Genomic DNA, 15,424 nt, shown 5'->3' with positions numbered 1-15,424 from the left:
ACTGTTTTATATATTTATATATAATATATATATATATTTATATAAATTACTGTTTTATATATTTGACTATAAACACTTGCTAAAATTGGCTTTGTATAATTGGTGCACTCATGGTGTTTATTGAGTGCCTGATACTATTATTTTATGCCAAGGCACTAAGTTGACAGTGGTGAGCCAGACATATAGCTTCTCAGTGCTTTCACAGAGCTTGTAGCCTCCTGAGTAACAAAGTGAAGCTGGTAGTATAATTTTTACAACTCATTTGATATGTCTGTAGAGCACAAGAAGTCATTCTTCTGGCCAGTACAAGGTACGCTAAAATGGTTTGTCAACATGTTTGGTAATAATGCCAATTCTGTCAGTACAGAGAAAATTTGGACCTCCAATTGTAATACAAAAGAGAAAAATATGTTTTAAGATAGTACTTTATTTTTGATTTTTAAAGTTTGTATTGTATTTGTGTATGTATGTGAAGGCCAGAGGTTGCCTTTAGGTGCTTTGTCCTCCATGTTTTCTAAGACAGGTGCTTTCTTGAGGCTCATTGATTAGGCTAAGCTGGCTGGCCAGGGAACCTCAGAGATCTACCTGTGCATAACACTATACCCCCCCTCCTTTTTTTTTAAGCCCAAGGATTTGAACTTGGGTCTTGTTTGCTTATTTGGCAAGCGCTTTGCTGGCTGAACTGCTTTCCTTTTTTTTTTTTTTTTTTTAATTATTTGAATTTGTTTTTTGAGTTTTGCAATAGGGTCATATGTAGTGTTGGCTGTTCACACCTCCCAATGTATGCTGTATTTGGCAAGAAAAGAGGGTATTTTAGAAAACCCAAAGAAGGCATGTATTTTGTATGGTTTTTTTTTTGGACTGGTGGTGCATTTGAAACCTCTGTCAGATATTATTGGCAACACACAATGATTCAGCCACTTACCTGTTTTTTGTTGTTAGTTGGGGTTCTAAGAATTTAACCCAGGACCTTGAATATATTTTAAAACTTGATAAACTGGCTGGGCTGACCTTGAGCGTTCGATTCTGCCTCAGCCTTCTGAGTAACTTGGATTAGAGTTGTATATTTCTATACCTGGGTCTTTTTAAGAACAGTCTCACTTTGTTGGTTCTTCCAAGTAGCTAAGACTATAGTAACAGGTCTTTGTGCTTCGCTAATCCTGGTGGTTGATTGTGTGAATTGATCTGCGCCACCCCCCCCCTTTTAGTGTCTGGCAGTAGTTAGTTCATTGTTAAATTTGAGATTCTGGTGTCTCTGTCTTGGTTATCTTCCTTCACTCCTCTTTCCTTCCTACTCTCCACCCCCACTCCCCCAACATTTCTCCTCTTCCTCTCTAGCTAGCTTTGGGTTTTGTTTTTGGCTCTTCTGTACAGAATCTTGCTCTGTAGCCCAGACTGTTCTGGAACTTGCAATCCTGCATCAGCCTTTTAAGTGCTGGAATTACAGATGTCTACCCACCTCTTCTGGCTCACAGCTTACATCAGGTAATTTATCTTTGGTCATTCAGAAGTGGGTGGTTGGTACCTGAGCAAGGTTTTCAAGACTCTTGATTTGAGTTTTTCAGCTACCAGGGAAGCATCCTTTGTTATTCTGCTTGGCCATAGCATAGCTTTCTCTTAAGTCCGTACACTTCCCTATTCCACATTGTTACCTCCTTTGCTTCACAGTGGTTCAGTGGAAATGGAGAAACTCATTTTCTAGCATATTGGCTTATTTAAAGAGATGGATTTCAGGAAGCCTCAGCATCTGGAACATTCTTGTCTCAACCCTAACCCTGAAGTGTAACAGAAGGTGTTGGTATTTGATGTGTGGCCTGGCTTCTGCTAAGGCTAAGCCCTGGAAGAAGGGTGCCCCTGTCTGTGCAGTTTCAGCTTCGCATTCTCCCAGGGCTCTGGTGATTGGCAGAGAAGATGAGAGACTCTGTCTGGGATTGGAAGTGGTATCCCTGAGCTGACCCTTTGGGACTTCAGATGGGTTAGATTGTTGTTACTCAACACACTGTTGTGATACTGTGGTATGCAGAAAGCTAGGTGTGCTATGTTATGGTGTCCTGGCTCATTGTCTTTGCTTCCTTTTGATTTTTTAAATTAGAGAATAGGGAAAAGTGGTGAGAACATGGGTGGTGGTTTGTCTGCAGACCATCTGTCTTTTAGAAGAGCCACACCCTGAGCTTGCCAGCATAGGGGAGGCTGAGCCAGGCAGATCTTTGTGAGTTAAGATTAGTAGGCTGGTCTACATATCTACTTTGTGAGTTTGAGGCAAGCCAGGAGTACACAGTGAGAAGCTGTCTCAAAACAACAAAAATCAAAAACAAACAAAACAAAACAAAAAGCAGCCATGCCTAGGACATTTAGTTGTACTGGTTCTTGTATTTGACTTGTAGATGAGGAAGTAACTGTTGTTAACTCTAGCTGCACCCAAACAGCTGTTAAATGTGTTTGGATGGATGATAAAAGTGATCAAGAAAGACAAATGTTAACAAGCTAGTAAAAATTGAAACTAATTATCAGGGAAAAGACCCTGTTCACAATTATAAAAGTGTTTGTGTGTTTGATAAGAAGTAGAATACTATGTAAATGAAAACTGGTCTGATTGTTGAGTGGTAGAGTGGTGGGTAAATATTAAAGGTAAGAAATGGTTAGAGTGGATTTTGAATTTGTACATAAGTATTTGTTTACTTTTTAGACAGGGCTTTACTGTATACCTGGCTGTCCTGGAACTCACAGAGGTCCATCTGCCTCTACCTCCTGAGTGTGGTACATTAAAGGTGTGTGTCACCACACCTAGTTGTCTTCAGGATCTTATAAATGCTCTCCAACTTTTATCATAACAAACCTCTAGCATGTAGCTATCTCTGTTTTGCAGGTGAGGGGTTTAGGATGAAGAAAAAAGCAGTTTGCCCCAAGGACATGTGGCTAGGTGTTAAGTGGGGATCTGAATTCCTGGGTTCAACTTTTCCATTATTTTCTCTCAAACAGGGGTCCTGACTTGGCCCTATACATTTACTTAAACACCTACCCCCCTCCCCCACTATCTGCCCTCAATTCTTCACTCTTGCCTCCTCCTTTCAGGGGATGAGTGCTTGAGATTCTTAAAAGAGCCCATAGGAAAATTCTTAGGTCATGTTTGCTGATCCAGTGTCTGGCATGGTCTCATTCCACTCCAGGCAGATAAGGACACCAAATTTTGTCAGACTTGACTTCCTGGTTTGGATGAAAGTTCCTTTCCTCCCTCAAGGATTGAGGAGAGCTACACTGAAAACAGGAGATTTAAGAAGTGCTGACTAGTCAAGAGAAACTTCTGGGTTGTCTGCCCTTCCAGAACCAGATTCTCTTCTTGAAATTGACAGTCCAGTTACCCTGAAGAGGTATCCCATATGAAGGATCCTCCTCTGCAAAACAGTTGGCTGGAGAGATAGCTCAGTTAAGAATGGGTACTGTTCTTACAGAGGAGTCTAGCTCCAAATACCCATTTCAAGTGGCTAACAACTTCTAGCTCTCCTCTATTCCCCTCAGGCATTGCACCAATGGTGTACCCCTCACTTTCTGCCACATACACACAATTTAAAATGAACCCCCAGAGAGAGAGAGAGAGAGAGAGAGAGAGAGAGAGAGAGAGAGAGAGATATGGATGGGGAAGCAGAGAGAGAGATGGGGGGAAGAAGAGGGGGGGATGGATGGATGGATGGGGAAGCAGTCAGGAGGCAGCACAGAAAATATTGCCTGTGGTGGAGGGGGCTTATTGTGAAATTTTCCTTCTTTGCTGTGGTGGAGATCAAACTCAGGATCTCATACATGGTATGTAAAACATTCCATCACCAGACTACAGTGAAAGCTGGTGGTGGTAGGAGAGGATTTGACAGGTAGAAAGTATTGTCTGCTATTCTGGAAAGAAAGTTCTTAAATTTCTAAAGGGATGGCAGGTGGCAGTTTTTAAAGAAAGAAAACTGCCCAAACTTCACATTGCCTTCACAGCCTCACTGTTTTACTAGTGTGACTAATTTTATTTTTGACCAGTTACATTCCAGTCATTGATCTAATCTCATGGGTGTGCCATTTGCATACCTTTTTCCATTTTTATACTTTCTCATAATACATTCTTACATTTCTCTATAGTAATCAAAATTACTTGAAATATTTTGTAGTATATGAGTGTTTATTAAGTTTTATAATAGTAATAGTTAATTATTTTTGAGACAAGATTTCTCTGTGTAGCCCTAGCTGTTGGAACTAATAGTGCTGGGATTAAAGGTGTGTGCCGCCACCACCTGGCTGTAATAGCTAATTCTTGTTAAGTTCATATCACCCACAGACCTCAGTGATTTCCATTCATTAATTCGTCTAGGATCCAGAACACCCCCTATTAGTGTAGGGAGTCATTATTGTTGTCTCCCAGATAAGGAGACTTTGAAGTACAGACAGACTAAGATAACCCAAAGTTGTACAGTGTAATGTAGAGTTGGGGTTCTGGTGCAGGGAGTCTCATCTGTTGAATCTCATTAGGTTGAATTGCTTTTGGGTGTGATTGTTTTTGGTTTCTTTGTTCCTTCCTGTTACAAATAACACTGTGGTGGACATAGTTTGCATATGTCATTCTTTGCACATGCATCGACAGGCTGCTAACTGGAGGTTGAAGAGTGAAAGAATAGAGGTGCTGGCTGCCAGTGTAGTAAGATTATGCTGCAGAGGATGGTTACTTTGAAAGGAGCCAGAAAAAGGAAATTGCTTGTATTTTAGTTTGTTTGCTAACCAAGAAGACTGTTTTATTTTGCTGTTTTATATTCTTTGGGCATGGATGCCTGCTTACATGCCTTGCCCATTTATACCAGGAGTCACTGTGCTCATTTTCCTGTGTGGTAATCCTTCTCATGAAGTGCAAGAATCTTTGACTATGTTTTAATCAGTTTATAGTTTCTATATTTTTATACATGTATCTTCAACAAATGACATTTTCAAATATATTTAAAAAATAGTTTAATTTTCAAATATGCAATTACTCAGGTTGAATTTAATCTCCCCTAAATTCCTATTTATAGAACTCATCTAGTTACTTTTTTGCACGCCTTCCCTCCCTTCCTCCCTCCCTGCCCTCCTTTCTTCTGTCCCGTGGCCCTGGCTGTCCTTTGTAGACCAGGCTGGTCTTCAACTCAGAGATCTGCCTGCCTCTGCTGGGATTAAAGGCTTGTGCCACTACTGCCTGGTTTCAGCTTTTTACTTTTTGGTTCAGAGACTTCATGTAGCTTAAGATGGCCTTGAGCTTTATATATTTATAATTACCAAGATTGGTTTTGAATTTCTGATTCTCCCATCTCTGTTTGCCAATTGCTGGGATTACATGTATACACCACCACACCTGTTTTCATACTTGCATTCTTAAAAGCATCTTACTTAACATTTAAATTTAATGAATTTTAAAAGATTCTTTATTCTTTAATTTGTATATGTAAGTATTTTCTAAATACCATACTGTTTTAGGATATGATTTAAAAAAAGAAAAAAGAACTGACCCTTTTTCATTATTGTTTAATGTTCCCTTTTTCTGAATTTGAAAAAAATTTCCTTTTTTTAATCTCCACAAATGATGTTTCAGATTGGCTTGGTATTACTCTTAAGATGTACTAGTAGTTTATATGAAATGCACTATTAGATTAAGATCACAGTAACATGACAGTTGGAGAGCTGTTGTGTTTTCTTAGATTCTCATTTCCCTTTCTGTTTAATTTCTAGATTTCGGATCATTGTTTGACTTGGAAAATGATCTTCCTGATGAGCTGATCCCTAATGGAGAATTAAGCCTTTTAAACAGTGGGAGCCTTGTTCCAGATGCTGCATCCAAACATAAACAACTGTCGGAGCTTCTTAGAGGAGGCAGTGGCTCTAACATCAACCCAGGGATAGGAAATGTGAGTGCCAGCAGCCCTGTGCAACAGGGCCTTGGTGGCCAGCAGGCTCATGGGCAGCCGAACAGTACAAACATGGCCAGCCTCGGTGCCATGGGCAAGAGCCCTCTGAACCAGGGAGACTCATCAACCCCTAGCCTGCCCAAACAGGCAGCCAGCACCTCTGGGCCCACCCCCCCAGCCTCCCAAGCACTGAATCCACAAGCACAAAAGCAAGTGGGGCTGGTGACCAGTAGCCCTGCCACATCACAGACTGGACCAGGGATCTGCATGAATGCTAACTTCAACCAGACCCACCCAGGCCTTCTTAATAGTAACTCTGGCCATAGCTTAATGAATCAGGCTCAGCAAGGGCAGGCTCAAGTCATGAATGGATCTCTTGGGGCTGCTGGAAGAGGAAGGGGAGCTGGAATGCCCTACCCTGCTCCAGCTATGCAGGGAGCCACAAGCAGTGTGCTGGCTGAGACCTTGACACAGGTTTCCCCACAAATGGCTAGCCATGCTGGACTGAACACGGCACAGACAGGAGGCATGACCAAGGTAAGTGAGCTGAAGTATTTGAATGCTTCTTGACTGATGGTGGGCATTTCCTCTCAAGTAACATGACAACATGGGACTATATGGCTCTTTTTTTTTTTTTTTTTTTTTTTTTTTTTTTTTAATCTCCTGTTGAGAGTTGCACATGTCACATGAAAGAGACAGTTTTTGGTTTCTTGTTTTTGCTTTGAGTCCTTTTCAGATAGAAAAAAAAAATCTCTACCTCCTATATTTAAAATGGGGGATTTTTTTTTTAAAGATCGTATTTTGTTGTTTAGACTGAGCCTAGCTTTGAACTCCTGTGTTGTAGCCTAGGTTGTCCTCAACTCATGGACCTCCTGCTGCAGCCTCCTAAGTGCTGAGATTATATATGTGTGCTACTGGTTGCCAGTTTTTAACCTCTGAGGAAAATAAGTAGAAATGGGATCACATGGTTGAAGGGTAGTTTCTGCTGAGAATCAACTTTTTAATGCTATGGAGGATCTGATAAAAGATGTTTATTTACTCGGATGATGAAGTACATCCTCTTGCTTACCCGCCTTTTTTTTTTTTTTTTTTTTTTTTTTTTTTTTCCTTTCCCTTCCTTTTCTTCCCCCTTCCCTCTTCCCTCCCTCCTTCCTTCCTTTCCATCATTTGGGAATATGCTTACTGTCTCTATTTTACTCATAAAGAAGCTAGTTTGAGTTGATCAACTTTTGCCACTGTTAACAATGGAAAGGGACTGAGTAGAGCCAGGAGATTATAGATTATAGACAATTGTGTCCCATTGAGAGCATCAGAGCAATGGTTCTCAAAGTGGACGTCCATCCAGCATCACCTGGGAGCTTGTTGGAGAGGTTGGTTCACTGACTAGCATACTGAAGATATGTTGCCCGATACTCTGGACTTTCAGAACTCTTTGGATAGTTCAGATAGTTCTGCATGGTCTTGATCTTTGTTCTAGAGAAAGGCCTGGGCTAGTTTGCAGCCACCAGCCTTGTGGCTGCTGGGTATAACAGGATCTGAACTTGGAGAATAGGGAAGGATAATAACAAGATATATGTGATACAGGGAAAAAAAAAAAAAAAAAGATACTGATAAGAGAAGGGTACAGAGAAAGAAACACAGATTGCCATTGAAGTACCAAACCTTAATTTAGAGGCTCTGTGATCCAAGACTTTTGAATAGCAGTCACTGGGTACACCTATATTGTGCAGTTCAACAAATTCCAGGTAGGGCCGTTCTGTGAATTTCATTAGTCCTAAAGAAGAGAAGAGGAGAAATTAGAATACGGTTTCCTGGAGAGTTGAGGAGAACATGGGCAGACTATAAAGTCTTGGAGCTGCCACAGACAAGATGTTTTGTTTTTTAACTTTAGAAATAAAAAGGAAGTAATTCCCAATATTAAAATTGTACTTAACTTTTTTTTTTTTTTTTAAAGTTAGTAGAGGGAGACTGTAAACTTAACTATAGTTGTATTTGGCAGAAGGGTGCATTGTGCATCTACACCCTTTTTACTGTTAGGTTGGAAGGAGACTTTTAATGAGTTTATTGTTTGTGGGTAGATCAGTTGTTGAACCCTTCTAATTCATATTTCAAACTACTCAGTTTAAAAAGGATTTTTTTGGGGGGGATAGGAATTGGAATTATGTTTAAAATATACAACTAACACAATGCAACAGTTATCAAAACTTTGGTCCTGGGATTATTGAAAAATCTTAAACTATGGAGTCCAGTTGGATTTTTGAGAGAGGGCCTCATTTTGTAACGCTAGCTGACCTAGAACTGGCTGTATATAGCAAGCTGGCCTCAGATTTGTGACTGTCCTCTACATGTGCTATGATTACAGTGATTGCCATTATGCCTGCCTATGAGATTCCTTTAAAACTAATATTTACAAAAAAGTGCTTTTAAAAATTTGTTTATATATGGATGTTTGCTTGTGTCTGTGTACCAAATGTGTACAGTGCCTTTGGAAGCCTGAAGAGAGTGATAGATATCCCAAAACTGGAGTTACAGGTAGTTGTAAACTGCCATGTGGGTATTGGGAATTGATCCACAAGAACAGCAAGTGTTTTTAGTTTCAGGCATCCCTCTAGATCCTGTTTACAGAAAAATTTTAAATGCAAGCCCATATTACACTAAACATGAGGATTGGTGGCATTACACATTCCAAAAGATCTAGACAACCACTCTTATTAGTTAACAATCTAAGTTGGATATGGTTCCTTGTTTGTCTTTCTTCATAGGACTCTAGCAGTATATGGTTTGGTATAGGATATGTGCTCTATGGATTAGATACTTAGATTGATTCAGTGTTTCACTCTTGCAATTGTTTTTGTTTCATACATACTTTGTACATTTATATCTGTAAGTGAATAATAAGTGCTGGGTAAATTTTTGCAAGTGTAGTTAGTTTTGTTTTTTGTTTTTGTTTTTGTTTTTTAAAGTCTATGTATATGCTTGTCTCAGAGTATATATGCTATATGTCTGAGAGGCAAGAAGAGGGCATCATCACCTGGAGCTTGAGTTTTAGGCTAATATGTGGTACCTGTTGTGGGTGATGGAAACTGAGTTTCAGTTCTGTGGAAGAGCAGCCAGTGCTCTTAGATTGTTCAACTGTCTCTGCAGTCAAGGTGGGGGGAATTCTTAATGAAAGAATACATTTAAAATAAACAGATATAGCCTGAGTATTATGTTGTACTCCAGTAATTCTAGCATTCATAAGACAAGGAGGATTATTGCCAAGTTTTAGATCAGCCTGAGATGAATAAAAATTCGTAGGCTACCCAGACTACATGGTGAGACCTTATTTAGAACAAAAACAAAACTTCAAAAAGTAGATATTACCAAATAGCTTGAAAAATATTGTGCAAGTTTCATGCTTAACCATATTGAATGAACCTATCTAAATCCTCACCAACATTAGATGTTGTTAGATATTAGTATTCTTACACTTGTAATTCTAGTCAAATTGGTTTCATAAATTTGCAAATAATTGTTTTCTCAGATTATTTTACATATGTGTATGCATGCAAGTGCATGTGTGTGTGTGTCTGCTTGCCTGCTTAGTACAAGGGATCTATCCTAGGTATTCACAAGTTAGGCAGGTGTCCTACCACTGAGCTCTAGCTTATTATTCTTTATGTATTAAAAGTTTAAGACTTTCAGAAGACAGCTTTCTCTCTTTTTATCAAGTAAGTTCCACTTTTTATCAAGTACAGTGTGACTGTTACATATTTTGTCAGGTATATATTTTCAGGTTGTATGTAAACATCCGTTTTTTCCTTTTATTGCTTTTAGATTGTATATAATTTTCAAAAATACTTTCCCTTTTCCAAATTATAAATATTCTTTTTTGTTGGATGTGGTGACACTTGTAGTCTTAACAACTTGGGAGGCAGAGGTAAGGCCATGGCTAAAGTACAGAGTTGGAGACCAACATAGACAATATAAGCACGATCTGTTGTTTCCCTCTTCTTCCTAAAAAAAGTAAGAGAAAAGTTGTATGTTTCCTTATTTTTTGAATCTTGTCTTCACTTTTGGTTGTGGCTTAGCACTTGTTCGGTAAGCATGAGGCCCTGGGAATCCCCAGCCCTAGCACTAAGCTCTTAAGAATTCCTGCCTACCAATAAACAAGCTTTAGTAGTCACAGTGCAGTCTATTTAGATAATATTAGCCCATTTTTCTCTGTTGTTATGTTTTACATCAGTTATTGATCTCTGCCTATATCAGTTCCAGAAAGTCATCCTAACTGTTCACTCAACTTTTGTTCATGAAAATGATGGTGAACTCACATGGGGTTCTCAGCCCTGGCCACAGATTAGAATTACCTGGAGGGTTTTAAAGACACTAATGTCTGAACCTCATTGCTGACCTACCAACTAGGTTAGAATCTCTAGGGCATGACCAGGACCAGGACATGGTTATACATTAATTCCTCATATGATTTTTATGGCAGATGGGGATAAGGACCACTATTTTAGGTAAATACAAGAACTTTTCCCATCTGGATAGATAGATAGGTAAGTTAATGTGCTTTCTGCACAAGCATGAGAATGTGAGTTTGATCCCCAGTACTCAGGCTGGGTTGGGCAAGTAGAGATAACTAAATCCCTAGAGCTTGGTGCCAGCCATCCTAGTCTGATTGTCAAGACCAGTGCAGTACCATCTCAGAAAAGTGGTAGACTGATTCTGAGTGTCACCCAGTGTTGCCCCCTGGCTTCCACACATATATGCACTCTATACAAGTCCCCCCCCCCCACCTCAAACAAAACAAAACAAAACTCAAAACCAGAAAAATAGATTCTTAACAAGTGACTTAAGGCTTCACCCCTCCAGACTGACTTGAAATCTGTCAACTTTTTGGCTGTTGGCTGTTTTTGGACTTTGGTCTTTTGAATTGATGTAGCTGTCTCTGTGTTTTTCAAGAAAGTGTAAATTTTCTCTGGCTTTAAGAAAAACCCAACCATTCTTTTATTTCTCATTAAAATATATGTAATGGGCTGGAGCAATTGCTCAGAGTTTAAGATCACCTTTGTTTTTGCAGAGGACCCGTAGGCTCAAATCCCAATACTCTGCTTATAACCATCTATGACTCCAGTGCCGGGGATGCACCTTCTCTTCTAACCTGACTTTTGTGGGCACTGGGCATGCACATGGTGCATATACATACATTAGCTGGCCAACATTTATACACGTAAAATCTAAAGAGTGTGTGTACGTGTGTGTGTGTGTGTACGTACGTACGTACGCACGCACAGCGTACAGTAAGGGCATTTAAATTCCATAGAACAGATTAAGACAATTTCTCATAATCTTAGTAATAAGTATTACACTCAGCCTGGCTTTAAGCCCTCTTAGTCATGAGCTATGCATTCTGAACCGTGGGTCAGTTGTACAATTTATATTTAACAGAAATTCTCGTCGTTCATTTTATTATCTTAAAGTTAATATAATTCTTTGCTGGAAAGATGGCTCAGCAATTAGAGCATTTGATGCTCTTCCAAGTTCAGATCTCAGCATTCCTTTTAGACACCCCACAGCCACCTGTAGCTCCAGCTCCAGGGGATCTGGTGTCCTTTCTGTCCTCTGCTGGCACCCATAAACACAGATAACAGATTTAAATAAAAAAATAATCTTTAAAAGTTTCTTGTAATTCTTGAGCATTCTTGATTGTGGGTTATTTCCCCTCTATTTATAATTGTGTGTGACTAATAAAATGCTGTTTTGTTTTTTTTTTTTGGGGGGGGGTTTGTTTTTTGCTGTATCTGTAGCCTAAGCTGACTAAACCTGAGACTCAGGTTCTTCCAGTCTCAGCTTGCTGAGGGCTGCCATTATAGGTAAGCACTACTAGCAAGAAACAGTTATGATAGGAAAAATGTGAGTAGAAACTGGCAGTGATAAGGCATGGCACAGTTAAAATCTGGAGCAAACTAAAAATCACTTCTCCATTTGAATATAGCAAAGCCTAGTGTGTTACTGTTACTTAAGTGAGCGTGTATCAACTTAAGAAAACAAAACAAACAACAACAACAACAACAAAAAAAACCAAACTTATTTTTATGTGCATTAGTGTTTTGCCTGCTTGTAGTGTTTTGCCTGTCTGTTGAAGGGTATTGGATCCCCTGGAGCCAGAGTCACAGGGACAGTTGTTAGCTACCATGTGGATGCTGTGTCCTCTGGAAGAACAGCCAGTGCACTTAACCTTTGAGCCATCTCTCAAGCCCCTCTCCCTGTTTTGTTTTGTTTTTTTGAGACAAGGTTTTCTACATAGCCTTGGCGATCCTGAAATTTGCTCTGTAGAGTTGGCCTTGAACTCAAATCCACCTGTCTCTCCCTCCCTTTGCTAGGGATATAGGTGTGCACTACTACTGCCCATCCTATTTGTGTCACTTTTGCTACTGAAAATAATCCAAATATTTGGCCTGCACATAGAAGGAAACCAGAAAAGATGAACTTTAGTGGGATTAGGAACCACAGACACTTGTGTGATAGGTGCTGAGAGATGTTGCTTTGTGCTGAAGGTTGCATAAGAGAGTGGAAAGTGTTTTGTGTTCCTTGGTGTTCTAGTTTCTGTTGTTTTGCTGACCAGAAGAGGTTTAGTAGGGAGAATTTCAGCTTGTACTTTCAGGTCACAGACCTTCCTTGGGGAAGTCAGGTCAGGAACTCAAGCAAAAATGAAGCAGAAACCATGAAGTAACACTGTTTTACTGGCTTTCTCTGGCTTATGTTTAGCTAGGTTTCTTATATAGCCCAGACCTTCCTGTCCAGAGATGGTATTGCTTCCATGACCTGTGCCCTCCCGTATCACTCATCAGCCAACAGTCTCTCATAGATATAGATTATAGGTCAATCTGATCTGGGCAACTCCTTAATTGAAGATTCCTCTTCCAAGTGACTATCTAGGTTGTGTCAGGTTGACAATAAAAGCTAACCAGCAAACCTGGTCAAGTGGTTCAAAGTCTTTCTGATTTTAAGGCTAATAAAAATTTACTATTGTGTGTCACCCTCAAAATCAACTTTGTTTTTTCTTACATGCCTGAAAAGATATTAAAATAAATAGATACAGTTAAGGGAAAAAAAAAATCACAGAGGATTAAGGAAGAGGTGTGTGATACTGCACTTAAAAAAAAAAAATGTTCAGAAAGATGGTGCTTGATATTATCTGGGAGTTGTCTTCCTATTCCTAAAGTTTTTCACATGGACCCAGGTCACAGCCACAGTCAGCTGGAACAGTGGTTTAAAATCAAAACTGGGCTTTACACACAAAGTGCCCAAGAGCGAGACAGAGTTTTGATTCATCAATTTGGGGGTGTAGCCTGAGAATTTGCATTTTTAACAAGTTTTCCAAGGTGAACCTAATTATGTCAGTCAGAAATTGCACTCTGATAATTATGTTCTAAAAGAATAGATTAACTGAAGGTAGTTATTAAAGAATTAGAAGAATCAAGTTGGCTGTTGAAGGAACGGTTAGTTCACCTTCTTTATTTGGCTACTCAATTGGGAATCTCTGATCAGTAATAATAAGTGAAACAACACTGTATGTTTATCTGGTGCTTTTCACTTTGATGTAATATCTTTTCCTTAAGATAATGTAAAGAAAGGAAGCTAACAAGATTTCTCAGTGGGGAAAGGTGCTTCCTGCTAAGCACCCCTGGGACTCACATGATGGAAGGAGGGAGCTGACTCCTGCAGGTTTGCCCCTCATTCCATGTCAACACCATGGCACATGTATATATATACACACATTCACTCATACATACTCATTCCCCATAAAAATGCTAAAAATAATGCAATTAAAATGGGATTTTCTATTCAGAAAAAAAAAAATCATAATTTGGTCTCTTTTAGAGACTCACAACAGAAATAAGTAGATTGTAAAATGAAACTTCCTAGCATAGTGAATTACAGTGTGGTGTGGTATGTTTATAGCCAATGGAGGAACAGCTTTTGGGCAGAAGTACAGAACAGTTTGAGGTACCTTATCATACATAATTGCAGATGATTCTTCAAGAGTAGAGCTTGGATTCTGAAGTGAGTTGCCTGGGTTCATATGTATGCAGGCTCCAAATTGTTAACTGTGTGAAAATCACTTTGCTTGTCTCTCTCTCTTCCTGTCCCTGTCTCTCCCTCTTATCTTTTACATGAGGTAAAATAGTGCCTACCCCCAAGAACTGTTGTATCAATTATGAGAGGAGAGATGTGTGTGAGTAGCTCTTAGCACATAGCCTATGTGGTTTTGCAGAAATTGAGGCTTGCTACTTTGCTGTAGGACACGAGATAGTCATAAACGATGAGTCTTTTTTGTAATGTTTTCAGTGAATGTTTAATTCATGAAAATTATTTGTTTTTGTGTGCCCCCCCCCCCCCATTTTCTCTGTGTAGCTTTGACACTTGTCCTGGAACATGATTTGTAGACCAGGCTGGCCTTGAACTCATAAGAGATGTGCCTATCTTTGCTTCCCCAGTGCCGGGATTAAAGAATGGAACTTGGGTTATCATGCCAAAGTGTCTTCACAGGGCTCACTTAATATGTATAATTATGTGTCTTTTTAAAGTCAAAGTTGAAGTCAGTGTTTCATTTTTCTAGTTAACTGATTATTCTCTGTAATACAACCTTAAAGAATGTTTGACATATTAGCAACAATGAAGACATCTTTGATAATTCTCAGAGACCAATACTTGTAAGAGAAATGAGTGACTAGTTGACAAATCTTCTTTGTCAACAAAAAGCCAACTCTTATGATCTGGAATTAAAGACATACTATTGCTAATTTTAAAAAGGTTTTTATGTTTTACTTTGTATTTTTGGAAATATAAGCACTTAGAATAGAACGAACAGGTCTTGTATGTGTTATGATTCACCGTCCTTTAGGATGTAGGACGTTCTCTTACCCAGAGAATTCTTTTGTACTTCCCTTACCCCCATGTTACTTTTCCCATTGCTGCATCAAAACACCCAACCAAACAGTTCAAATAAGAATTTATTTTGGCTCATGATTGCAGGATCATACTGTCAGGACCTTGAGACACCTGGTCACCTTGCACCTGCAGTCAGGAACAGGACAGTGATAACTGCTAGTGACAGAGTGGCTTTCTTCTTATTTATGCATTCTAGGATCTCATCCATGGAATCGTGCTTCCTGCTTTAAGATGGATGGGTCTTTGCATCTTAATGGAGCTAATTTAGAAAATCCCTTGCAGATATGCCCAGAAACTTGCCTCTTCAGTGATTCTGGGGGTCCTGTCAAACTTAAAATATTGTTCACAACACACCCTGCATTAGTCACTTTCCTACTATGGTGACAAAACACCCTGAGCAAGACATTCTATAAAAGAATGCACTTATTTGCATTCATAATTCCAGAAAGATATGGATCCGTCATGACAGGGAATTGTGGCAGCAGGTGGCAGGAAGAGCTGAAACCTCCACGAGCAAAGAGCAGAGAGGTAACTGAGAATGGCACAATCTTTAAACTCTGACAGCGACTCCCAGTAACATACTT

The 15,424-nt window shown here is 39.4% G+C and overlaps 1 protein-coding gene across 2 annotated transcripts in view; it reads left to right on the top strand.

Moving 5' to 3' along the window:
• Positions 1-15,424, top strand: part of Crebbp (CREB binding protein) — a 121,391-nt gene that overhangs the window by 25,101 nt on the left and 80,866 nt on the right. For both annotated transcript variants that reach the window (XM_051181314.1, XM_051181313.1), the window contains exon 2: positions 5,728-6,440. In XM_051181314.1, coding sequence (XP_051037271.1) covers positions 5,728-6,440 — 713 coding nt within the window. The remainder of the gene's footprint in view (positions 1-5,727; positions 6,441-15,424) is intronic.

This window comes from Phodopus roborovskii, unplaced genomic scaffold (assembly GCF_943737965.1).
Source record: "Phodopus roborovskii unplaced genomic scaffold, PHOROB, whole genome shotgun sequence".
Classification (NCBI taxonomy): Eukaryota; Metazoa; Chordata; class Mammalia; order Rodentia; family Cricetidae; genus Phodopus; species Phodopus roborovskii.
Note: the sequence above shows the minus strand (reverse complement) of the source record. Positions and strands in the feature narration are given on the sequence as shown.